Source organism: Ranitomeya variabilis, chromosome 2 (genome assembly GCF_051348905.1).
Source record: "Ranitomeya variabilis isolate aRanVar5 chromosome 2, aRanVar5.hap1, whole genome shotgun sequence".
Lineage (NCBI taxonomy): Eukaryota > Metazoa > Chordata > Amphibia > Anura > Dendrobatidae > Ranitomeya > Ranitomeya variabilis.
This window is the reverse complement of record NC_135233.1, coordinates 987,517,242-987,544,373: the sequence shown is the minus strand read 5'-3', so window position 1 is coordinate 987,544,373 and position 27,132 is coordinate 987,517,242. Positions and strand designations below refer to the sequence as shown.

Below are 27,132 nucleotides of genomic sequence, written 5' to 3'. Positions count from 1 at the left end.
GGTAGAGGTCATTAGTATATTTATCGGGTTTGTAATTCAGGTTTATACTCCTCAATCTCATTTTTCTACCTTAATTACAACTATTTTGCTAAATACAAATCATTCTGGAAGTTTGTTTTTGATGAATACAGAATATTTTGCCGCCTGTCTCCATTCTCTCCCACTCAGGCGAGCATTATTTGGACGTTAGCATTTTGTTTGCACAGAGAGAGACAGGACACTGGGTCAATATTTCAGGTTATGGATTAACCAGAATGTCATCCACCATTTATGGCTGAAAGCGAAGTCCTGAAACAAACTGAAGAAAACCTGCAAATACCAAGAAGTCTTTTTACCTTTAGGCTAATAAGACGGTTTCTGGATTGATGTGGAGATGAAACGTAAGTTATACAGTGTGTGCGCCGTGCGGATTAGTGTGAAAGTGAGAAATGTACAATGTGTGTTTGCTACTAGCAAAATACTGTTACGCCAGTTACATGTGCAACAGCGATACCTTGGATAAAATAATACATTTATCTTCAAATTCAATTCACATTTGGTACATTCGATGATATATTTTATGAGAAGATTGGTTTTCTAATTGTGAGGACACATAGGAAGAATGAAAGCAAGATATAAAGTATCTATAAATATAAATAGACATGGTCCCCATAACACTTTAAACATAAATATTGATTTAGTTACTGTACTTTGGATGATTACCGTAATTTCCTTTAACTTCTTTTCTGTTTTTTTGGGAAGAGGCAGATTAGGGGTAAGGGAGTGAAACAAAAGGCACCCAATAAAATAATGAAAAAGAAAAAAGATCGGCTACGAAAACTTAACAATGAAGCAAAAATGTAGGGAGACAAAATCGATACAGTCCTGTTCTCCATGCTGTTTATGACGGCAGATGGTTTTCTGATGCCAAAGTGATACCTTCACTTTGTCTAGGAGGAAAATGCATATATAACAATTCTCTAATTCTCTTACAGTCATCATTCTCTTTCATGAACAGCTAAAGATCAAATAATAAGACTTATAAGCTGTAGGAGGACAGATACTCCACTGTTTCCCTACATGTCACGGCAAACACTGTCTGCTGGCTCAATAGGCAAGATACAGGCTGACTGCTATCTGTATACTGCAGACTTGAGGGGCCATGATGGGAAATTTTATCTGCTGCTGTACTCCTATGTCATTAGATTTATAACCATTCAACAAACAATTTTCAAAACATAAAATTATTTCCATCTCGTAAATCAATCAGACACCGCGTTCCAAATTATGTAAATGCTGTTTATTCTCTGATTTTCTTAAATGGTTGATGCAAATGATTCAGGGTAATGTTCAGTTCATCAGCTGCTAGAGTAATCATCACAATTTATTGGACAAACTTCCCAATGGCAACATTTTTTTTTCAAAATTATTCCACACAACACAGTTTCCAAACATTTTATATGTTGTAAAGAACTGAAAATGGTCATTTGTTGAATTTGCAGCATTTAGAGGTCACTTTTTACAGAAATCAAAAGCTTTTTTCAATCAAAAACATCTTAACAGGCCAAGTGACATGTTAACATAGAATCCTTCTTTAATGTCACCTTCACATTTCTTGCAACCACTGATCTTGTGAGATTTTAGATAGTTTATGCTTGAATTTCTTTGGAGGATATCAGAATAGCCTCCCAGGGCTGCTGTTCTGATGTGAACTGACTCATAGATATTTTGTTTGCGGATACTCCAACGGTTCTCAATAGGGTTGAGGGCAGGGGAGGATGGTGGTCACACAGTTTCTCTCCTTTTGTGCCTATAGCAGCCAATGAGGTATTCTTTGCAGTATGAGATGGTGCATTGTTATGCATGAAGATGATTTTGCTATGGATGGCACGTAAGAAAGTGTGTCAGTCAGAAACTCTGCACTTTGCCGCTCTGTATACGTTGCATTTTCCTCACTGTACAGGTTGGATATTAGCACTGTGTTCCTGCCGCTGTCAAAGATGGAGCAGCTATCCTCCCCTCCAACTGTGCTGCTCGGCAGTGTGATAGGAAAAGCAGAGCGAGTAACAACCACTAAACCAATAATTATTTTTCTCATTAAGCCCTTTCTGGCATTAGACGTAATAATACGTCCCTGGGCATATTTGACCAGGGACGGATTATTACGTCAGCGCTATCGCCCACGCACACGGGGGGGGTGCGGGCGATCGCTGCCAGGTGTCAGCTGATTCTGACAGCTGACACCCGGCACTAAGTACCAGGAGCGTCACAGACCGTATATGATCACAGCATTCCGGAAGCCGACAGATTGAAACCCCAAAGTAAGTGCTCAGCGTAGAGCGCTGGATAAATGTGATCCAAAACGTAAAATGTTCCCAATAAATGCTTCAACTCAATCCACAAAAAAAGCAAGCCTCACACAGGTCTGTCATCTGTTAATGGAAATATAGGGGGCTTCCACGTTACTGATAGCACAAAGGCTCTGGAAAAGCTAAATGGCTTCTCACCTGCCAAAAGAAATTCAGCAAATTCTGCGCTCCCAAATCCAAATGCCCCCTCCCTTCTGAGCCCCACAGTGTAACTTAACCACATATTGCGTTCACATTTGGCATTTCTCAAGTGACAAGAGCCCACCTAACGTACGGATGCATGCCTCCAGAATCACGGGTTAGGTATAACGTACTGGTCACTACAACGGCAGTTTGCAATTTTCACTCGTCAACATTCATTGTTGCTTGTTTCTGGAAAATACCCACGGAGCCAAAATTGTCACTACAGCTGTATATAAATTCTCCAAGGGGTATAGTTTCCCAAATGGGGGTCACTTGAGAAGGGAATTCTGCTCTTCTAGCAATTAGGTGCTCTGTATATGGAGTCCGCAAACTGTTCTAGGAAAATCTGTGCACCAGGAGGCAAATAGCGTGCCGTTCCTCCAGAGTCTCTCCATATGGCTAAATATTACAGTACAGCCACATATGGGGTATTGCCACGTTCAGTAGAAATTGTGGGACAAATTTTGGTGCCATTTTTACCCACTTCTTGTGTGAAAATGTAAAATCTGGGGCTAAAACAAAATTTTGGTGGTAAAAATGTAGTTATTTTGTCTTCACTGCCCAATGGTATAAAATTCTGTGACACACCCATGGTGTCAATATGATCACTGCACCCCTAGATGATTTCATTGAGAAGTGTAGTTTGTAAAATTGGGTCGCTTATGGGGGGGTTCTGCTGTTCTGGCACCTCATCGGTTCTCACAGTGTGTTATGGCACCTGCAAACCATAATAGTAAAATCTGGCGCTCCTTGCCTTCTGAGCTTTGCACTGTGTCTGAAATTTTTTTCCAGATTACATATAGGGTATTGGCACACTCTGGAAAAAATGGACCAAGTTTGTTGTAAAAAAAAAAAAAAAAAAAAATTCCTAATGGCCCTTAGAAAAATTTAAAAACTTGGGGCTTAAACAATATTTTAGTGGTAAAAATGTAATTTATTCTTTCTTCACCGCTGGTATAAAACTCTGTGAGGCACATGTGGTGTCAATATGATCACTGCAGCCCTAGATGAATTCATTGGGGAGTGTAGTTGGTAAACTGAGTTCACATATAGGGGTTTCTGTTGTTCCGGCGCCTCAGGGGCTCGGCCAATGTGACATGGCACCCTCAAACCATCCCAGCGAAATCTGAACTCCAATATGGCGCCTCTTCCCTTCCGAGCTTTGTACTGTGCCTCAAAAGTAGTATTCCCCTACATATGGAGTATTGGCATACTCGGGAGAAATTGCAAAACAAATTGTATGGTATAATTTCTTTTGTTACCCTTATGAAAATGCAAAATTTGGGGCTAAGATAATATTTTTGTGAGAAAAATGTGATTTTATTATTTTCACGGCTCAACGTTATAAACTTCAGTGAAGCACCTTGGCACCTTGGGGGTTCAAGGTGCTCACCATGCATCTAAGTACATTCCTTGAGGGGTCTGGTTTCCAAAATTGGGGTCACTTGTGGGGGGTTTCCATGTTTAGGCACATCAGGGGCTTTCCAAATGAGACATGACGTCCGCTAATGATTCCAGGAGATTTTACATTCAAAAAGTCAAATGACGCTTCTTCCCTTCCAAGCCCTGCCGTGCACCCAAACCGTAGTTTTCTCCCTCATATTGGGTATCGACATGCTCAGGAGAAATTGCACAACAAATTGTATGGTTAAATTTCTCCTGTTACCCTTATGAAAATTCAATATTTTGTGCTAAAATCATATTTGTGGGGAAAATTTGATTTTTTTTTATTTTTACGGCTCAACTTTATAAACTTCTGTGAAGCACTTTAGGGTTCACTTTGCTCGCCAAACATCTACATCAGTTCCCTGAGGGGTCTAGTTTCCAAAATGATGTCACTTGTGGGGGATTTTCACTGTTTAGGCACATCTGAGGCCCTGCAAACGTAACATGGCGTCAACCTATTGTTCCAGCAAATTTTGCATTCAAAAAGTCAAATGGCGCTCCTTCCCTTCCGAGCTCTGCCATGCACCCACACAGTGGTTTTCTCCCTCATGGGATATGCGCATGCTTAGGAGAAATTGCACAACAGATTTTGGGGTCCATTTTTTCCTGTTACCCTTGTCAAAATAAAAAAATTGGATCTGAAGTACATTTTTTGGTGAAAAAAAAAAAAAAAAATGTTCATTTTTTTTTTCCACATTCAAAAAATTCCTGTGGAGCACCTGAAGGGTTGATAAACTTCTTGAATGTGGTTTTGAGCACCTTGAGGGGTGCAGTTTTACAAATTGTGTCACTTTTGGGTATCTTTTATCATATATACCCCTCAAAGTCACTTCAAATGTGATGCTGTCCCTAACAAAAATAGTTTTGTAAATTTTGTTTTAAAAATGAGAAATCGTTGGTCAAATTTTAACCTTTATAACTTCCTAACAATAAATAATTTTGGTTACAAAATTGTACTCATGTAAAGTAGACGTGTGGGAAATGTTAATCATTAAGTATTTTGTGTGACATATCTCTGTGATTTAAGGGCATAAAAATTCAAAGTTGAAAAATTGCAAAATGTTAAAAATTTTCACCAAATTTCAGTTTTTTTTTCCACAAACAAACGCAAGTCATATCAAAGAAATTTTGCCACTAACATGAAGTACATTATGTCACGAAAAAACTGTCTCAGAATCACCGGGATCCGTTGAAGTGTTCCAGAGTTATTACCTCATAAAGGACAGTGGTCAGAATTGTAAAAATTGACCTGGTCATTAACGTGCAAACCACCCTCGGGGTTAAAGGGGTTTTCCCACAAATAAAGTACATTTTAATCAATATATCTTGGAATAGTAATAATTTCCACAACTGGATGTGTTAAATAAAATGTTCCTGTGCTGAGATAATCTTATAGCTGTGCCCCTGCTGTGTACTGTGTAATGGCCGTGTCTGACCGTGCAGGAACATGGTCTGATCATACCACAGCTCCTGAGCAGGGGAGGAAGCGAAAGAGTATACAGACATTACAGCATGGGATCACAGCTGATTGATTCTTTCTGAGTGGTAAAACATTTGCTGCTTGTGATCCTATGCTGTAATATCTGTATATTTTCCTTTGCTTCCTTCTGTGCCTAGGAGGTGTGGTTTGTTCAGATCATGTTCCTTCACAGTCATACTCTTTTAGTTGTACTTTTTTAATGTATATTAAAGTGAAAAAAAGCAATTATCCTGTATATATTGGATTAAAGAAGCACTCCTACTCCTCCCATCAACATTTTTATCCTCTTAATATATTAAAATCATCATAAACAGCACTGTGTACGTACAATTGCTCATTTTGCCTTTCCATCCAGTTAATTTTTTTTTCCCATTAGGACTATGACATCATGTGATTAAAAACTGACTAGCTAAATAATTCTAAGCTCTATCTAGAAACAGGAGGTATATTTTCCCTGTATGAGTCATCAGTCACTGCGAAAGCCCTGTATAATAAGAGGGTAAAAACTTTGATGGGAAGAGTGCTTCTTCAATGTGCATGTTAATAGCGTTCTGAACCTGCCTGGTGCCCGCACTTGGAGCACCGCTGCCGGGAGGAAATTAGCTTTATTCTTCCTGGTAGCGTTCAGGTTTCGGTCATGGGGGTGGCACTGGTGGCGAGGGTTCAGTCACCACTCTGTGTATAGAGAGCCGCAGCTGTAACCGTGCCCCCCCACACTGACAGCAGCTTGGCAGGAGCTGACATCATTTCTAGCGACGTGAGAACTTTCCCCACTCCATTTTTTTCTTTAATTTATTTATGTCTTAAATACATGTACAGAAAGCTACACACCCAATGCAATGATTGTATCTCACTCACATATTTCTACCTATCTGTGTATTGAAAACTATCTTTAAATGACATAGCGAATTCCTCTGTAAAACTAATGTTAAAATCACATTGCAGTCGGATCGCATGTGCATGTCATAAGGATGTCATATGGATGGTAAGTGGTAAAAATCGCATTGTACTCCCATGAAACACGTCCAACTTTTCAGGAACAACATCGGACAGATTTTATTAACGCCGATGGATATGAGTCTTCACATGAATGGTGTTTTGAAGGGATAAATGGACTGCAAAAAAAATAACTAAAACTTGCCCTACTCTGGTGCAATTTATGGAACAATCTTGCTGATTCAAGTAAATGGGTCCAAAAAAAACTGGACCACATCCAGGTTGCATCCATGTTGTATCCGTGTACTGTCTTCTGCTAGTGGAGTAGTTTGGGAATCATCCATGATTTTTTTTTCAGATTACAAATAAGCTAAAGACATGCAGATGGTGAAACAGACCAAAAAACAGATCCAGCACACCGATGAAAGATAGTCTATTTTTGTGAATAAACACCAACACATGACTCAGACTTTGGAGTGGCCAAGTTATAGTTCTGGCATGAATCAAATTGGTCATGATTTAAGAGTTCAGTTTAGGATCAAAAACTCTCTAATGTAATCAAATTAAAACAATTCTGCCCCCCAAAAAAGTGATCCAAAATTCCCTTAGGCTTTGCACTCATGATGCGTTTTTGACCCTGCGTATTTTCACTGCATCAAACGCAGCGTCTTCCAGCTTTAGCAAAGTGGATGGGATTTATAGACCTCTCATTCCTACTGTTCTTTTTCAGTCAGTGTAAATTGACCTGTGCTGCTCATGTTTCAAACTCACAACATGTCCATTTCTCTTGCGATTACACGGAGTTTTATGTTCGGAATTTCCCCATAGACTTGCTTTAGATGCGGAAAATCCACAGGTAAAAAACGCACATGTGTTTCTAGTGCTTTTCCACTGCAGAAACGCATCAAAAATGCATGTAATCCGCACCTAAGTATATCAATAAAGTTTTGTCAAAGCCAAATACCAGGAAGTATCAAAAGCAAAGCAACTTTATTTATAACATGACACACCAAGAAGAGAAAAAAACTGCAGCATCAAGAACTCTTTAAAAAGGCATTCAAAAACCTAATGAAAATATGCAACTAAACTATAATTTATAATGTATAATAGGTGTAGAAATGGTGCAAAAAATCTGAGACGTCAAAAACTCACCCAAATCTCATTGTGAGAAAGTAGTCTTACAGCGATGTACAATGCGCATTCCAACTTATTGCAGTTGTTAGAATTCAGTTGTTACTGGTAGGATGGCATTAATTAGAATTAGGAGCTAATTATTTTCTCACATGGGCTATACCTTTAGCCCCTTCTCGATTGGGTGACTTTCCATTTTTGCGCTTTTAATTTTTCCTCCCTTTCTTCTAAGAGCCATAAGTTAATTTTTTCTTTCCATCCACATAACTAGAGCAGTGATATTACACGGAAAAAAAAAAAACGCAATTACAGCGGTCATTTTTTTTCAGTTATTTAATTGGTGAAAAAAATGAAAGTTTTGTAACACAAGAAACTGTAAATGATTAATATCTGCTGCTGTAAAAAAAAAAAAAAGGATTATATACGGATAACAAGTGAGAAACAAAATCATCTGTTTTCTAGATGAAATTTGGAGCAATTTTTTGTATACGTTTGTGTGAGCCTAGTCTCCTATGTGCGAGGCTGGTATAGCATCGTTACGCCACACTCAGACCATACTGTACTATGCATGCCAGGACAAATGGAGCATTTGCAGGCTACAATTTACTACTGTATTTTTTATTTTGCAGATTCTTTGTGTATATAGTAGTGTTTGAAATTTGTGTCTAAATGATCAGTGAAAGGTATGCAGGTTACCCATTGCCTGTGATGCAACGGGACATTGTATGTTTGCTTTATGTCTCAGTAGGAAATTGTTTATCTAGGGCTAAGAACAAACCCCCTTTGTTTATCACAAGTAGAATTTTTCATCAGTTTTTCTTATGATTGCAGGTATTATTATTTGCACCAAATTTATCAAAGTGATGCACTTTGTTGAATAAATATGGCACATTTTTAACCCCTTAGTGACAGAGCCAATTTGTTACTTAATGACCGGGCCAATTTTTACAATTCTGACCACTGTCACCTTATGAGGTTATAACTCTGGAACGTTTTAACGGATCCCGCTGATTCTGAGATTGTTTTTTCGTGACATATTGCACTTCATGTTAGTGGTAACATTTCTTCTATATTACTTGCGATTATTTATGAAAAAAACACGAACATTTTTAAAATTTAGCAATTTTCAAACTTTGAATTTTTATGCCCTTAAATCAGAGAGATATGTCACACAAAATAGTTAATAAATAACATTTCCCACATATCTACTTTACATCAGCACAATTTTGGAAACAAAAAAATTTTTTTGTTAGAAAGTTATAAGGGTTAAATTTGACCAGCGATTTCTCATTTTTACAACAAAATTTACAAAACCATTTTTTTAGGGACCATCTCACATTTAAAGTCACTTTGAGGGGTGTACGTGACAGAAAATACCCAACCTTGACACCGTTCTAAAAACTACACCCCTCCAGGTGCTCAAAACCACATTCAAGAAGTTTATTAACCCTTGACGTGCTTCACAGCAACTGAAACAATGTGTAAGGAAAAAATGAACATTTAACTTTCTTTGCAAAAATTTTACTTCAGAACCAATTTTTTTTATTTTCACAAGGGTAAAAAGAGAAAATGAACCACAAAATTTGTTGTGCAAATTCTCCTGAATATGCCGATACCCCATATGTGGGGGTAAACCACTGTTTGGGCGCACGGCAGGGCTTGGAAGAGAAGGAGCGCCGTTTGACTTTTTCAATGCAGAATTGGCTGGAATTGAGATCGGATGCCATGTCACGTTTAGAGAGCCCCTGATGTGCCTAAACAGTGGAAACCCCCCACAAGTGACACCATTTTGGAAACTAGACCCCTTAAGGAACTTATTTGGATGTGTGGTGAGCACTTTAAGCCCCCAAGTGCTTCACAGAAGTTTATAACGTAGAGCCGTGAAAATTAAATAATCAAATTTTTTTCTACAAAAATGATCTTTTCGCCCACATATTCTTACTTTCACAAAGATAACAGGAGAAATTAGACCATGAAAGTTGTTGTGCAATTTCTCCTGAGTACGTCGATACCCCATATGTGGGGGTAAGGGTGGTTTCACACTTGCGTTTTTGTAAGCTGCGTTTTAGCGCTAAAAAACGCATGCGTTTTTTCCCTATACTTAACATTAAAAACGCATGCGTTTTTTCGCATGCGTTTTGACGCGTTTTCGGCAACGCATGCGTTGATTTGCAGAAATGCAACCTGTAGTTTCTAGCGGCGTTTTTTTGCCACGAAAAAACGCATGCGTTTTTTCGCGGCAAAAAAATGCATTGATGTCTATGTAAACGCATGCGTTTTTAAGCACATGCGTTTGTTTGCGTTAAAAACGCATGCGTTTTTATAGAAAAAAAAACAGAAAACACTGAAAAGTCACCCACCACCATCAAGGTGATAAAGGGATCCAAACCCTAACCCTACCCCTAACCTCACCCCTAACCGTTTAATAAACATTTTCTGACAGTCATAGTGCCAAGTATTTCAGTGCCACGTATTTCAGTGCGACGATATTTCAGTGCCACGTATTTAAGTGCCACGTATTTCAGTGCCACGTACTATAAATACTATAACTACGTGGTTATGCGTGGCACTGAAATATCGTGGCACGTAAATACGTGGCACTTAAATGCGTGGCACTGAAATATCGTGGCATTTACGTGAAATACGTGGCACTTAAATACGTGGCACTTATATACGTGGCACTTAAATATGTGGCACTTATATACGTGGCACTTAAATACGTGGCACTTATATACGTGGCCACTGAAATATCGTGGCACGTATATACGTATATACGTATATAAACGTATTTCAGTGCCACGTATTTCAGGTTAGGGGTAGGGTTAGGGGTAGGGTTAGGGTTTTTTTTTTTTTCTTGTTTTCTTGTGTTTTTCTATAAAAACACATGCGTCTAAAAAACGCATGCGTTTTACCACGTTTACATGCGTTTTTTCACACATGCGTTTTTTAAAAAACGCATGCAGATAAAAACGCAAGTGTGAAACCAGCCTAAACCGCTGTTTGGGCGCACAGCAGAGCTTGGAAGAGAAGGAGCACCGTTTGATTTTTTCAATGCAGAATTGGCTGGAATTGAGATCAGACGCCATGTCGCGTTTGGAGAGCCCCTGATGTGCCTAAACAGTAGAAACCTCCCACAAGTGACACCATTTTGGAAGCTAGACCCTTTAAGGAACTTGTCTGGATGTGTGGTGAGCACTTTAAACCCCCAGGTGCTTCACAGAAGTTTATAACGTAGAGCCTTGAAAATTAAATAATCACATTTTTTTCTACAAATGATATTTTCGCCCCAAAATCTTAATTTTCACAAGGGTAACAGGAGAAATTAGACTCGAAAAGTTGTTGTCCAATTTGTTCTGAGTATGCCGATACCCCATATGTGGGGGTAAACCACAGTTTGGGCGCATGGCAGAGCTTGGAACAGAAGGACTTCCGTTTGACTTTTCCAATGCAGAATTGTCTGGAATTGAGATCGGATGCCATGTCGCGTTTGGAGAGCCCATGATGTGACTAAACAGTGGAAACCCCCCACAAGTTACCCCATTTTGGAAACTAAGCCCATTAAGGAACTTATTTAGATGTGTGGTGAGCACTTTGAACCCCCAAGTGCTTCACAGAACTTTATATTGCAGAGACGTGAAAATAAAAAATCCTTTTTTTTCCCCTCAAAAATTATTTTTTAGCTCACAATTTATTTTCTCAAGGGTAACAGGAGAAATTGGACCCCAAAATTTGTTGTCCAGTTTGTTCTGAGTTTGCTGATACCCCATATGTGGGGGGGACCACTGTTTGGGCACACATCAGGGCTCGGAAGGGAAGTAGTGACATTTTAAAATGCAGACTTTGGTGGAATGGTCTGCAGGTGTCATGTTGCATTTTCAGAGCCTATGCAGCATCAATAGTAAAAAGATCTAATGTTAAAAATAATAAAAAAATAGTTATATACTCACCGTCCGTCCGGCCCCTTGGATCCAGAACAGGCCTTTCCCGCTCCTCGCGATGCTTCGGTGACCGCTCCATGCATTGCAATCTCGCGAGACCGCAATGCACTCTTGGGACCGGAGCGCGCGAGGAGCATCGGTAAACGCTTCGCCTGGATCCGGGGGCCAATGGAAGGTGAGTATATGACTATTTTTTATTTTAATTATTTTTTTTAACAGGGATATGATGCCCACATTGCTATATACTATGTGGGCTGTGCAATATACTACATGGGCTGTGCAAGATACTACATGGGCTGTGCAATATACTACGTGGCTGTGTTATATACTATGTGGGCTGTGCTATATACTACGTGGGCTGTGCAATATACTACGTGGCTGTGCAATATACTACGTGGCTGTGCTATATACTATGTGGGCTGTGCTATATACTATGTGGGCTGTGCTATATACTACGTGGGCTGTGCTATATACTACGTGGGCTGTTATACACTACGTGGGCTGTGTTATACACTACGTGGGCTGTGTTATACACTACGTGGGCTGTATTATATACTGCGTGCGTGGGCTGTTTTATACCATGTGAGCTGTTATATGCTACGTGGGCTGTTATAAACTATGGCTGTGTTATATGCTATGTAGGCTGTTATACACTCTGTGGGCTGTGCTATATACTCCGTGGGCTGTGTTATATACTACGTGGCTGTGCTATATACTCCGTGGGCTGTGTTATATACTACGTGGCTGTGCTATGTACTACATGGCTGTGCTATTTACTACGTGGGCTGTTATATACTACGTGACTGGCCGCGAACAATCAGCGACAGGCGCAGTCCAGCCGCGAATTGGCGCATGATTTGAACCACGCTTCACTAATAAGTCGCGGTTGGCCAAATCCTGTGTATTCAATGTATTATTCTAAAATCTTCATAAATAAACTACATACATATTCTAGAATACCCGATGCGTTAGAATCGGGCTTCCATCTAGTAGTATAATAACTCCACAAATAGCCATCCAAATAGTATGATGGCACCACAAATAGACCTCTAGATAATATGATGGCACCACAAATAGCCCTCCAAATAGTATAAAGGCCCCAACATAGCCCTTCAAATAATATGATGGCCCCCAAATAGTGGCTCCAAATAGTATGGTGGCCCCCACATAGCCCTCCAAATAGAATGATGGCTTCCCACATAGTGCTCTAAATAGTATGATGAACCTCCAAATAGTGTTATGGCTTCATAAAAGCACTTCAAATAGTATGATGGTCCCCCAAATATCTCTCCAAATAGTCTGATTGCTTCCATAATGTTCTTTTTAATTTAACCCCTTCATGACCCCCAGCTTTTTCGTTTTTTTTTGTTTTTCGCTCCCCTCCTTCCCAGAGCCATACTTTTGAACGACATCATTGGTTTCAGCATGTAATGTACTAGATCACGGAAAATAAAATCCAAGTGTGGTGAAATTGCAAAAAAAAAGTGCAATCCCACACTTGTTTTTTGTTTGACTTTTTTGGTAGGTTCACTAAATGCTAAAACTGACCTGCCATTGTGATTCTCCAGGTCATTACGAGGTCATAGACACCAAACATGTCTAGGTTATTTTTTATCTAAGTGGTTAAAAAAAATTCCAAACTTTGCTAAAAAAAATTGTGCCATATTCCGATACCCGTAGCGTCTACATTTTTTGTGATCTCGGATTGGGCGAGGGCTTATTTTTTGCGTGCTGAGCTGACGTTCTTAATGATACCATTTTGGTGCAGATATGTTCTTTTGATCGCCCGTTATTGCATTTTAATGCAATGTCGCGGTGACCAAAAAAAGTATTTCTGGCGTTTTTAATTTTTTTCTCGCTACGCCGTTTAGCGATCAGGTTAATCCTTTTTTTATTGATAGATTTTTTATTGTTTTATTTTGAAAGGGGCAAAAGGGGGGTGTTTTAACCCCTTCCCGACATGTGACGGTATAGTACGTCACATGTCGGGACCCCCGCTTTGATGTGCGCTCCGGCGGTGAGCGCACATCAAAGTCGCGACATGTCAGCTGTTTTTTACAGCTGACATGTGCGCGCAATAGCGGCGGGTGAAATCGCGATCACCCGCCGCTATTAACTAGTTAAATGCCGCTGTCAAGCGCAGACAGCGGCATTTAACTACCGCATCCGGCCGTGCGGCCGGATATGAGCGCATCGCCGACCCCTGTCACATGATCGGGGGTCGGCGATGCTCCTCCATTGTAACCATAGAGGTCCTTGAGACCTCTATGGTTACTGATTGCCGGTGGCTGTGAGCGCCCCCCTGTGGTCGGCGCTCACAGCACACCTGCATTTTAGCTACATAACAGCGATCTGATGATCGCTGTTATGTAGCAGAGCCGATCGGGCTGTGCCTGCTTCTAGCCTCCCATGGAGGCTATAGAAGCATGGCAAAAGTAAAAAAAAAAAGTTTTTAAAAATGTGAAAAAAATAAAAAAAACATAAAAGTTTAAATCACCCCCCTTTCGCCCCAATCAAAATAAATCAATAAAAAAAACCAAAAACCTACACATATTTGGTATCGCCGCGTTCAGAATCGCCCGATCTATCAATTAAAAAAAAGCATTAACCTGATCGCTAAATGGCGTAATGAGAAAAAAATTCGAAACGCCAGATTTACGTTTTTTTGGTCGCCACGACATTGCATTAAAATGCAATAACGGGCGATCAAAAGAACGTATCTACACCAAAATGCTATCATTAAAAACGCCAGCTCGGCACGCAAAAAATAAGCCCTCACCTGACCCCAGATCACGAAAAATGGAGACGCTACGAGTATCGGAAAATGGCGCAATTTTGTTTTGTTTTGTTTTTTGCAAAGTTTGGAATTTTTTTTCACCACTTAGGTGAAAAATAACCTAGTCATGTTAGGTGTCTATGAACTCGTAGTGACCTGGAGAATCATAATGGCAGGTCAGTTTTAGCATTTAGTGAACCTAGCAAAATAGGCAAGCAAAAAACAAGTGTGGGATTGCACTTTTTTTGCAATTTCACTGCACTTGGAATTTTTTTCCCGTTTTCTAGTACACGACATGCTAAAACCAATGATGTCGTTCAAAAGTACAACTCGTCCCGCAAAAAATAAGCCCTCACATGGCCAAATTGACGGAAAAATAAAAAAGTTATGGCTCTGGGAAGGAGGGGAGCGAAAAACGAAAACGGAAAAACGGAAAAAGCTCCGGGGGTGAAGGGGTTAAACTTTTATATATTTTTTTTCAAATTTTTTTCAAACATTTTTTTTTACTTTTGCCATGCTTCAATAGCCTCCATGGGAGGATAGAAGCTGCCACAACTCTATTTTGGCCCACTCCTCCATACAGATCTCAGGATCTTTCAGGTTTCCAGGCTGTTGCTAATAAACAATGAGTTTCAGCTCCCTCCAAAGATTTTCTATTGGGTTCAGGTCTGGATACTGTCTAGACCACTCCAGGATATTGAAATGCTTCTTATGGAACCTTAGTTTCCCGGGCTGTGCGCTTCAGGTCATTGTCCTACTGGAAGTCCCAGTCACAACCCATCTTCAATGCTCTCACTGAGGGAAGAAAGTTGTTGGCCAATATCTCGTAATGCATGACCCCATCCATTATCCCTTCAATACAGTGCAGTTCGTCCTGTCCCCTTTGCAGAAAAGCACCCCAAAGTACAATGTTTCCCCCACCATGCTTCACGATTAGGATGGTGTACTTGTGGTTGTACTCATCCTTTTTCTTCCAAATACGGTGAGTGGAGTTCATGCCAAAAAGTTCTCATTTGGTCTCATTTGACCAGGCTGAGCCACTGCCTTCATTGACCAATTTCCACCTGGCTTCTTCACTTTCTCTCTGCTGACATTCTCACCGTAATAATGGGTGACTTTAATATCCCTACTGACAGCCAGCAGCCTCCAAGCTCCTGGCCCTCATCTTCACCTGCCTCCTTATTTAATCTCGCAACCTCTCCCTTCCCTCTATCTGACCACCATCTTCTCACCTTCTCACCCTTGTCCTCCTTACCCGCCCCCCCATGTCCGGCCACTACCACATCCTCGCAGAAACCTCGCACACCTAGACATTCACAGACTCTTCTACCCCTGTCCTCCATATCTTCACTACACGGACAGCGCCACCGCTTTCTATAACTACACCCTCACATCATTATATTCATAAAAAAGGAACAGCACACTAGTATTACTTATCTCCGGGTGCAGAGCCTCCAGGCAACCTGTCCACTGGTCGTCCACATTCAATAAATATCAAAAAAGAGGCAGCACTCCATTACTTTCAAAAGTATAGGATTTATTCAAATCCACGTGTCAGTGCACTGACACGTGGATTTGAATAAATCCTATACTTTTTGGAAGTAATGGAGTGCTGCCTCTTTTTTGATATTTACACCCTCACATCAGCTATAGAGTCAGTCGCCCCTCTCATGCATGGCAAAGTGCGACAAATCAATAAGCAACCCTGGCACAACAATCTCACCAAAAAACTTCGACAAGCGTCCAGGATCGCGGAGCAGCATTGGAAGAAAACACCTGCCAGACTACTTCACTGCTTTCAAGCAAGCTACACTGTTTTGCCAAGTACTTCAAGGGCTCAGATACGGCTTTAAAGAAGGCGAATAATTTCAATACAATAATTCAATGATTACAGAAAATAGGAAATAGTGTGATATTGTGTACACTTTTGCATAATATACATACATTACACACTACATAAGAAAAACTTCACCAGGATAAGAGCATCATCTATCCATAACGTCAACCGCGAGAAACCATACGGCGAAGACAGAGAATTCCTGGGATATCCACACTATAGATCCACATGGGCGTCCCATTCTGATCTATAGGTTACAGGCTTCTGTCTGAGGCTACTTTCACACTAGCGTCGTTTTGCATACGTCGCAATTCGTCATTTAGGAGAAAAAATGCATCCTGCAAAGTTGTCCGCAGGATGCGTTTTTTCCCCATAGATTTACATTAGCGACGCATTGCGACATATGGCCACACGTCGCAACCGTCGTAACTTTTTTTGCGCGTCGTGTCGAAACTCCGCCCCCTCCTCCCCGGATATTACAATGGGGCAGTGGAAGCATTGTAAGACTGCTTCCGCTGCCCACGTCGGGCATCACTTTCACAACGCACGTCGGGCCGACGCTAGTGTGAAAGAAGCCTTAGCTGAAGTCTTCACCAGCTTATATCTTTACTTTTGAAAAAATGCTTACGTAATCAAGTGTTACACAAGCTCTAACAGATTCTATGTGTCCAGTATAGTATCTCTTCCGAGTGGCCAACATGTCTAGGTTCTCTTTTATCTAAGTGGTAAAAAAAAATTCCCAAATTTGCTAAAACAAAAAAAAATTGTGCAATTTTCCGATACCCGTAGCGTCTCCATTTTTCGTGATCTGGGGTCAGTTGAGGGCTTATATTTTGCCTGCCGAGCTGACGTTTTTAATTATACCACTTTTGTGCAGATACGTTCTTTTGATCGACCGTTATTGCATTTTAATGCAATATCACGGCGACCAAAAAAAAGGAATTTTGGCGTTTTGATTTTTTTTCTCGCTACGCCGTTTAGCGATCAGGTTAATCCTTTTTTTTTATTGATAGATCGGGCGATTCTTAACGCGGCAATACCAAATATGTGTAGGTTTGATTTTTTTTTTTCATTGCTTTATTTTGATTGGGGCGAAAGGGGGGTGGTTTGAACTTTTATATATTTTTTTATTTAGGCATGCTTCAATAGCCTCCATAGGAGGCTAGAAGCATGCACTACTCAATCGCCTCTTCTACATTGAGGTGATGCACAGATCACCTCTATGTAGCAGAATTACAGGCTTGCTATGAGCGACGAACAGAGGGTGGCGCTCATAGCAATCTGCCAACAACCATAGAGGTCTCAAGGAGACCTCTGGTTGTGATGGCAACGCACCGATGACCCCCGATTACGTGACGGGGGGTCAGCGGTGCGAGTTCTTCCAGCCGCGCAGCCTGCAGTGCTTGTTAAGTGCCTGCCACTGTCAGAGTTTGACAGTGGCATTTAACTAGTTAATTGGTGCGGGAGGATCGCCATTCTGCTCGCACCCATTGCGCGCACATGTCAGCTGTTGAAAACAGTTGACGTGTCACGGATTTGAGGTGGGCTCACCGCAGTAGCCCACCTCAAAGCGGGGGATACTGCCAGCTGACGTACTATTCCGTCAGCTGGCAGAAAGGGGTTAATATAGTAGCACTACATACACTTGCCTTCAAATTATGTCTCACCTCTGCTAAACAGACCTATTTCACAAACCTTGTATCTTCATTATCCTACAACCCAAAACAACTGTTCAGCACATTTAACTCTTTCCTCCGCCCACCACTGCCACCCCCAACTCCCCTCATCTCTTCCGAGGACTTTGCCACCTACTTCAAAAACAAGATCGACCAAACAAGGCAAAGCTTTACTGTTCAACCACTCCATATACCAGACCTCTGCCCTTCCTGTTATGATCTGGTGGCCTAAGAGCAGCATGGACGAGCTCTGGAGTAGGTGGCCTCTATACTGACCGCAGACCCTGAACTTAACACCGCAACTAGAAGTAGCCGTGGGATGTTCCTGTCACTCCCTAGACACCACGTCACAGCTGGAGGACTAATTACCCCTAAAGAAAGAAACAGGAAAACTATCTTGCCTCAGAGAAAATTCCCAAAGGAAAGACAGCCCCCCACAAATATTGACTGTGAGAGGAGAGGGAAATTACAAACGCAGACTGAAAACAGAATTTAGCAAAGGAGGCCACGCTACCTAGAAAGAAAAGACAGGGCAGAGTACTGTGCGGTCAGTATTAAAATACTACAAAAATCCACCACAGAGAATACAAAAATCTCCACACCTAACTAAAGGCATGGAGGGTAACTCTGCAGCTCCAGAGCTTCCAGCTTGGCTAAATAAATCCTTACACAGACAAAGCTGGACAAGAAAAAACATAGCAATTCACTGAACTATAAAGTCCACCGCATGTGGACTGCAAAAACAAAGCCAGTACTTATCTTTGATGATTTGGACAATCCAGCAGGAGAAACCAAGCAGATATGTGAATTCTCCAGAAAACAATTGACAACTGGCACTCACCAAAGGGTGAGGCCAGACTAAATAGCCCCGTCCAAAGTGGACGCACCTGATAACTGCTGTGAAGGACAAACAGCAGCACTACCACTTACAACCACAGGAGGGAGCCCAAGAGCAGAACCCACAACAGAATTCACAACAGTACCCCCCCTTGAGGAGGGGTCACCGAACCCTCACCAGAGCCCCCAGGCCGATCAGGACGAGCCAAATGGAAGGCACGAACCAAATCGCCAGCATGAACATCGGAGGCAACAACCCAAGAATTATCCTCCTGGCCATAACCCTTCCACTTGACAAGATACTGAAGCCTCCGTCTTGAAAAACGAGAATCCAAGATCTTCTCCCCAACATACTCCAACTCCCCATCAACCAACACCGGGGCAGGAGGATCAACAAAGGAAACCACGGGCACCACATATTTCCGCAACAAAGATCTATGAAAAACATTATGGATGGAAAAAGAGGCTAGAAGGGCCAAACGAAAAGACACTGGATTGATAATCTCAGAAATCCTATAAGGACCAATAAACCGAGGTTTGAACTTCGGGGAAGAAACCTTCATAGGAACATGATGGGAAGACAACCAGACCAAATCCCCAACCCGAAGCCGGGAACTCACACGCCGACGACGGTTGGCAAAACGCTGAGCCTCCTCCTGAGACAACACCAAATTGTCCACATGAGCCCAAATTTGCTGCAATCTGTCAACCACAGAGTCCACCCCAGGACAATCAGAAGACTCAACCTGCCCTGAAGAAAAACGAGGATGAAACCCAGAATTACAAAAGAAGGGTGAAACCAAGGTAGCAGAACTAGCCCGATTATTAAGGGCAAACTCGGCCAATGGCAAGAAAGCCACCCAATCATCCTGATCAGACACAAAGCATCTTAAATTAGTCTCCAAAGTCTGGTTAGTTCGCTTGGTTTGACCGTTTGTCTGAGGATGAAATGCGGAAGAAAAAGACAAATCAATGCCCAGCTTAGCACAAAAGGACCGCCAAAACCTAGAAACAAACTGGGAACCTCTATCGGACACAATATTCTCCGGAATGCCATGCAAACGAACCACATGCTGAAAAAAACAACGGAACCAACTCAGAAGAGGAAGGCAATTTAGACAAAGGTACCAAATGAATTATCTTAGAAAACCGGTCACAGACCACCCAGATAACCGACATCCTCTGGGAAACAGGAAGATCCGAAATAAAATCCATAGAAATATGCGTCCAAGGCCTCTCAGGGACCGGCAAAGGCAAAAGCAACCCACTGGCGCGGGAGCAGCAAGGTTTAGCCCGCGCACAAGTCCCACAGGACTGCACAAAAGAACGCACATCCCGTGACAAAGAAGGCCACCAAAAGGACATACTAACCAAATCTCTGGTACCAAAAATCCCAGGATGGCCAGCCAACACAGAACAGTGAACCTCAGCAATCACTTTACTAGTCCATCTGTCAGGAACAAACAGTTTCCCTGCGACAGCGATCAGGTTTATCAGCCTGAAACTCCTGAAGAGCCCGTCGCAAATCAGGAGGAGATAGCGGAAAGAATCACCCCCTCCTTCAGGATACCAACCGGCTCAAGAACCCCAGGGGAATCAGGCAAAAAACTCCTAGAGAGGGCATCAGCCTTAACATTCTTAGAACCCGGAAGATACGAGACAACAAAATCAAAACGAGAGAAAAACAGGGACCATCGAGCCTGTCTAGGACTCAGCCGTTTGGCAGACTCGAGGTAAATAAGATTCTTATGATCGGTCAAGACCACAATACGGTGCTTGGCCCCCTCAAGCCAATGTCGCCACTCCTCAAATGCCCACTTCATAGCCAACAACTCACGATTACCGACATCATAATTGCGTTCCGCAGGCGAGAACTTCCGAGAGAAGAAGGCACACGGTTTCATCGAGGAACCATCAGAATTCCTCTGAGACAAAACGGCCCCTGCCCCAATTTCAGAAGCGTTAACCTCAACCTGAAAAGGAAGAGAAACATCCGGCTGACGCAACACAGGGGCAGAAGTAAATCGGCGCTTAAGCTCCTGAAAGGCAGAAACAGCCTCAGAGGACCAATTCGTTACATCAGCGCCCTTCCTCGTCAAATCGGTCAGGGGTTTAACCACACTAGAGAAGTTGGCAATGAAACGGCGATAAAAATTAGCAAAGCCCAAAAATTTCTGAAGGCTCTTCACGGATGTGGGCTGGATCCAATCATGAATGGCCTGAACCTTAACCGGATCCATTTCTATAGATGATGGAGAAAAAATGAAGCCCAAAAAAGAAACCTTCTGTACTCCAAAGAGGCACTTAGACCCCTTCACAAACAAGGCATTATCACGAAGGACCTGAAATACCATCCTGACTTGTTTCACATGAGACTCCCAATCATCTGAAAAAATCAAAATATCATCCAAATATACAATCATGAATTTATCAAGATAATTACGAAAAATATCATGCATGAAGGACTGAAACACAGATGGGGCATTAGAGAGTCCAAATGGCATCACAAGATATTCAAAATGGCCCTCGGGCGTATTAAACGCAGTTTTCCCTTCGTCACCCTGCTTAATACGAACAAGATTATATGCCCCTCGAAGGTCAATCTTAGTAAACCAACTAGCCCCCTTAATCCTGGCAAACAAATCAGAAAGCAAAGGCAAAGGGTATTGGAATTTGACCGTGATCTTATTCAAGAGGCGATAATCAATACAGGGTCTCAAGGAGCCATCCTTCTTGGCAACAAAAAAAAACCTGCTCCCAATGGAGAAGAAGATGGCCGAATATGTCCCTTCTCCAAAGACTCCTTAACATAACTCCGCATGGCGGCATGTTCAGGCACAGACAGGTTGAAAAGTCGGCCCTTTGGGAACTTACAGCCTGGAATCAAGTCAATAGCACAATCACTGTCCCTATGCGGTGGAAGGGAACTGGACTTGAGCTCATTGAAAACATCCTGGAAATCTGACAGAAACTCAGGAATTTCAGAAGAGGGGGAGGAGAAAATTGACATCAGAGGAACGTCATCATGAACCCCCTGACAACCCCAACTAGTCACAGACATATATTTCCAATCCAACACCGGATTATGTACCTGTAACCATGGAATCCCCAGCACAATAGCATCATGCAAATTATGCAACACCAGGAAACGACAATCTTCCTGATGGGTTGGCGCCATGCACATGGTTAACTGTGTCCAAAACTGAGGTTTATTTTAAGCCAATGGTGTAGCATCAATGCCCCTCAAAAGGATAGGACTCTGCAAAGGCTGCAAGGGAAAACCACAACGTCTGGCAAATTCTAAGTCCATTAAATTTAAAGCAGCGCCTGAATCCACAAATGCCATGACAGAAAATGACGATAATGAGCAGATCAGGGTCACAGATAACAGAAATTTAGGTTGTACAGTACTGATGGTAACGGAATTAGCGATTCTCCTGGCACGCTTAGGGCAATCAGAAATAACATGAGCAGAATCGCCGCAGTAAAAGCACAACCTATTCTGACGTCTGAATCCTTGGCGTTCAGCTCGAGACACAATCCTATCACACTGCATTGGCTCAGGACTCAGCTCGGAAGACAACGCCATAGTGTGCACAACTCTGCGCTCACGCAAGCGCCGATCAATTTGAATGGCCAGGGACATAGAATCACTCAGACCTGCAGGCGTAGGGAACCCCACCATAACATCTTTAACAGATTCAGAAAGCCCCTTTCTGAAAATTGCCGCCAAAGCATCCTCATTCCATTTAGTAAGCACAGACCATTTTCTAAATTTCTGGCAATATGATTCTGCCGCTTCTTGACCCTGACACAGGGCCTTATAACTTATAACCACAGGAGGGAGCCCAAGAGCAGAACCCACAACAGAATTCACAAGGCCAGACTAAATAGCCCCGTCCAAAGTGGACGCACCTGATAACTGCTGTGAAGGACAAACAGCAGCACTACCACTTATAACCACAGGAGGGAGCCCAAGAGCACAACCCACAACAGAATTCACAACACCTTCCCTAATAACCTCCCTCTCTAACATCACTGAAGGAGAGCTTACTTGCCTCCTTTCCAAATCACACCTTACCACCTGTGCACTTGACCCCATCCCTTCCCACCTGCTCCCCGACCTCAATAACATGCTCATTCCAGCCCTAACCCATCTCTTCAACCTATCGCTATCTTCTGGTACCTTCCCCTCTGCCTTCAAACATGCCACCATCACACTCATCCTCAAAATAACTAACCTTGACCCAACTGCTATGCCCAGCTATCGCCCCATATCACTACTCCCGCTTCTTCAAAACTCTTTGAGCAGCATGTCCATGCTCAACTTTCCTCCCCCCTCTCATCTATCTCCTTGACAACCTCCAATCTGGCTTCTGCCCCCACCACTCCACCGAAACTGCCCTGACCAAAATTACTAATGACTTACAGCCAAAGCTGTACTAAGGAGATACACCGCACTCACGGATGGAATATATTGCAAATCATATTATATTTTATTCATGTACATACATATCAACGGTAACAGTTTAAATATATACAGAGAAAAAGCGTATACACATGACGTTTCGAACCCAACCGGGTTCTTACTCATATACCGCTTATAATGATATGTAGTAAACTTAATAGAGAGTATCCCAGCCGGGACAGAATGTTGCATTCAGCAGTTATGCTAGAGGCAGAGTAGTGAAGAGCGGCGCTCCCACGCCCTGCTGTGCTCAAGGACACAGTCGACCACTGCCTACTGCTACAGATTCTTTCTTCCCTTGGTATCAAAGACCTTGCCCTGTCCTGGATTGCCTTACACCTTTCCGACCACACATTTAACGTTTCCCACTCCCACACTACCTCCCCATCCTACCCTCTCTCTGTTGGAGTCCCTCAAGGCTCTGTCCTGAGGCCCCTACTTTTTTCCATCTATACCCTTGGCCTAGGACAACTCATAAAGTCCTATGGCTTCCAGTACCACCTGTATGCGGACGACACTCAGATCTACCTCTCTAGCCCAGATGTCACCTCTCTGCTGTCCCGAATCCCAGAGTGTCTATCAGCCATATCCTCCTTCTTCACCTCTCGCTTCCTAAAACTCAATGTAGACAAAACCGACCTCATCATCTTTCCCCCATCTCGTGTATCCCCCATCTCATGTATCCCCCCTACCTGATCTATCTATTATGGTAAACGGCGTCACGCTCTCTCCCACACCTGAAATCTGCTGCCTCGGGGTAACTCTCGACTCTGCCCTGTCCTTCAAACCGCACGTCCAAACTCTTGCCACCTCCTGCCACCTCCAACTCAAAAATATTGCCAGAATCCGTCCCTTCCTCAGCCCACATTCTACTAAAACTCTTGTGCATGCCCTCATCATCTCCCGCCTCGACTACTGCAACACCCTCCTTTGTGGCCTCCCCGCTAACTCTCTTGCACCACTCCAATCTATCCTCAACTCTGCTGCCTGGCTAATCCACCTCTCTCCTCGCTACTCCCCTGTTTCTCCCCTCTGCAAATCCTTCCACTGGCTCCCAATTCCCCACTGAATCCAGTTCAAACTATTAACACTGATCTTCAAAGCCGTCCATAACCTGTCCCCTCCCTATATCTCTGAACTAATCTCCCAATCTCTTCCCTCACGTAATCTTCAATCCTCCCAAGACCTCCTACTCTCCTCCACACTTATTCGTTCCTCACACAACCGCCTCCAAGATTTCTTCCGAATATCCCCCATCCTCTGGAATTCCACGCCTCAACACATCCGATTATCCACCACCCTCGGATCCTTCAGACAGAACCTGAAAACCCATCTCTTCAGGAAAGCCTACAGCCTGCAATAACCATTCTGCCCCCTCACCCACCACCTGAGCTGCCGCCTCACCATCACCCGAGCTGCCGCCTCACCATCATCCGAGCTACTGCCTCACCATCACCCGAGCTGCTGCCTCACCACCACACGAGCTGCCGCCTCACCTCCACCAGAGTTGCCGCACCCCCGACCTTCTGTCTCCTCCCCATTATCTCGTAGAATGTAAGTCCGGAAGGACAGGGTCATCTACCCTCTGTACCAGTCTGTCATTGTAAATTTGTTTACTGTAAAAGATATCTATAACTCTGTGTGTAACCCCTTTCTCATGTACAGCACAATGGAATTAATGGTGCTATATAAATTAACAATAATAATTTGACCACATGACTTTCTCCCATGTCTCCTCTGGATCATCTAGATTGTCAATGGCGAACTTCAAACGGGCCTGGACATGAGCTGGTGTGAGCAGAGGGACCGTGCATACTCTGCAGGATTTTAATCCATATCGGCGTAGTGTGTTACTAACGGTAATATTTGAGACTGTAGTCCCAGCTCTCTTCGGGTCATTGACCAGGTCCTCCCGTGTAGTTTTGGGCTGATTCCGGACGTTTTTCAGAATCATCCTTACCCCACAAGGCCAGATCTTGCATGGAGCCCCAGACCGAGGAAGATTGACTGTCATCTTGTGTTTCTGCCATTGTCTAATAATTGTGCCAACAGTTTTTGCCTTCTCACCAAAGCTGCTTGCCTATTGTCTTATAGCCCATCCCAGCCTGTGCAGGTCTACAATTTTGTCCCTGGTCTCCATGGACACTTCTTGTTCTTGGCCATGATGGAGAGGTTGCAGTGTGACTGAGTGTGTGGAGAGGTGTCTTTTATACAGGTAATGAGTACAAACAGGTGCAATTCATACAGGTAATGAGTGCAGAGCAGGAGGGCTTCTTAACCCCTTAATGACCCCAGCTTTTTTCGGTTTTGCATTTTCGTTTTTCTCTCCCCTCCTTCCCGGAGCCATAACTTTTTTATTTTTCCGTCAATATGGCCATGTGAGGGCTTATTTTTTGCGGGACGAGTTGTACTTTTGAAAGACATTCTTGTTCTTGGTTTTAGCATGTCGTGTACTAGAAAACGAGAAAAAAATTCCAAGTGCGGTGAAATTGCAAAAAAAGTGCAATCCCTCACTTGTTTTTATTTTGGCTTTTTTGCTAGGTTTACTAAATGCTAAAACTGACCTGCCATTATGATTCTCCAACATCATTGCGAGCTCATAGACACCAAACATGTCTAGGTTATTTTTTTATATAAGTGGTAAAAAAAAATTCCATACTTTGCTTAAAAAAAAAATTGCGCAGTTTTCCGTTACCCATAGCATCTCCATTTTTCGTGATCTGGGGTCAGGTGAGGGCTTATTTTTTGTGTGCCGAGCTGATGATTTTAATGATACCATTTTGGTGCAGATAGGTTCTTTTCATTGCCCGTTATTGCATTTTAATGCAATGTCGCGGAGACCAAAAACACGTAATTCTGGCGTTTTCATTTTTTTCTCTCTACACCATTTCTCTACACAGGTTAATCCTTTTTTTATTAATAGATAGGGTGATTCTGAAAACGGCGATATCAAATATATGTATGTTTGATTTTTTTTTATTGTTTTATTTAGAATGGGGCAAAAGGGGGGTCATTTGAACTTTTATATATTTTTTCTTTTTTTCATATTTTTTAAAACATTCTTTTTACTTTTGCCATGCTTCAATAGTGTCCATGGGAGGCTAAAAGCTGGCATAGCCTGATTGGCTCTGCTACACAGGGGCGATGCTCAGATCACTTCCATGTTGCTGAATTACAGCATTGCTATGAGCGCCGACCACAGGGTGGCGCTCACAGCAATCTGGCATCAACAACCATAGAGGTCTTCAGGAGACCTTTTGGTGTCATGCCGACGCATTGCTGACAGCGATGCGGGCGTTTCCGGCCCGATGGCCGGAAGCACTAGTTAAATGCCGCTGTGAGAGTTTGACAGCGGCATTTAACTAGTTAATAGGCGCGGGCGGATCGCGATTCCACCCGCGCCTATTGCGGGCACATGTCAGCTGTTCAAAACAGCTGACATGTCCCGGCTTTGATGTGGGCTCACCACATACTATTCTGTCCAAGGACAGAAAGGGGTTAAAGAAAAACTAACAGGTCTGTGAGAGCCAGAATTATTACTGGTTGGTAGGTGATCAAATACTGATTTCATGCAATAAAATGCAATGTAATTGTGCAAAATTCATACAATGTGATTTTCTGGCTTTTATTTTTGGATTCTGTCTCTCACAGTTGAAGTGTACCTACGATAAAAATTACAGACCTCTTCATTCTTTGTAGGTGGAAAAACTTGCGAAATCAGCAGTGTCTCAAATACTTATTTTCTCCACTGTATTTAGCGGCATTAATTTCCACAGCGCTTTTATACATATGCACCATTCACACAAATATCACTAATCATACAATGTTTGCAACTTGCATTCATTTACATTCAAACAGAGGCAAAGTTTTACTGAATATTACTCACACCCAGCCCTGGTGCCTGAGGATATCTAAAGTATATTTTGCCAGGTAAGAAGGCACTATCATTATATATGGCACAAGTAAGATGTGTGACAGTGTTACAGATTTTACACTTGGGCCCTGGAGTTTCAATATCCACCTTTGTAAGAACACACCTTGTCTCTATCACTATTAGAGACCGTAGCAGAACAGGC

General features: G+C 42.5%; 1 protein-coding gene across 1 annotated transcript in view; it reads left to right on the top strand.

Annotated features, from left to right (window-relative positions):
• Positions 1-243: 243 nt before the first annotated feature.
• The window catches only part of PROC (protein C, inactivator of coagulation factors Va and VIIIa), a 51,170-nt gene continuing 24,281 nt past the window's right edge, over positions 244-27,132 (top strand). The window contains exon 1 of the mRNA XM_077290937.1: positions 244-380. Within this exon, the coding sequence (XP_077147052.1) occupies positions 374-380 (7 nt within the window). The 5' untranslated portion in view covers positions 244-373. The remainder of the gene's footprint in view (positions 381-27,132) is intronic.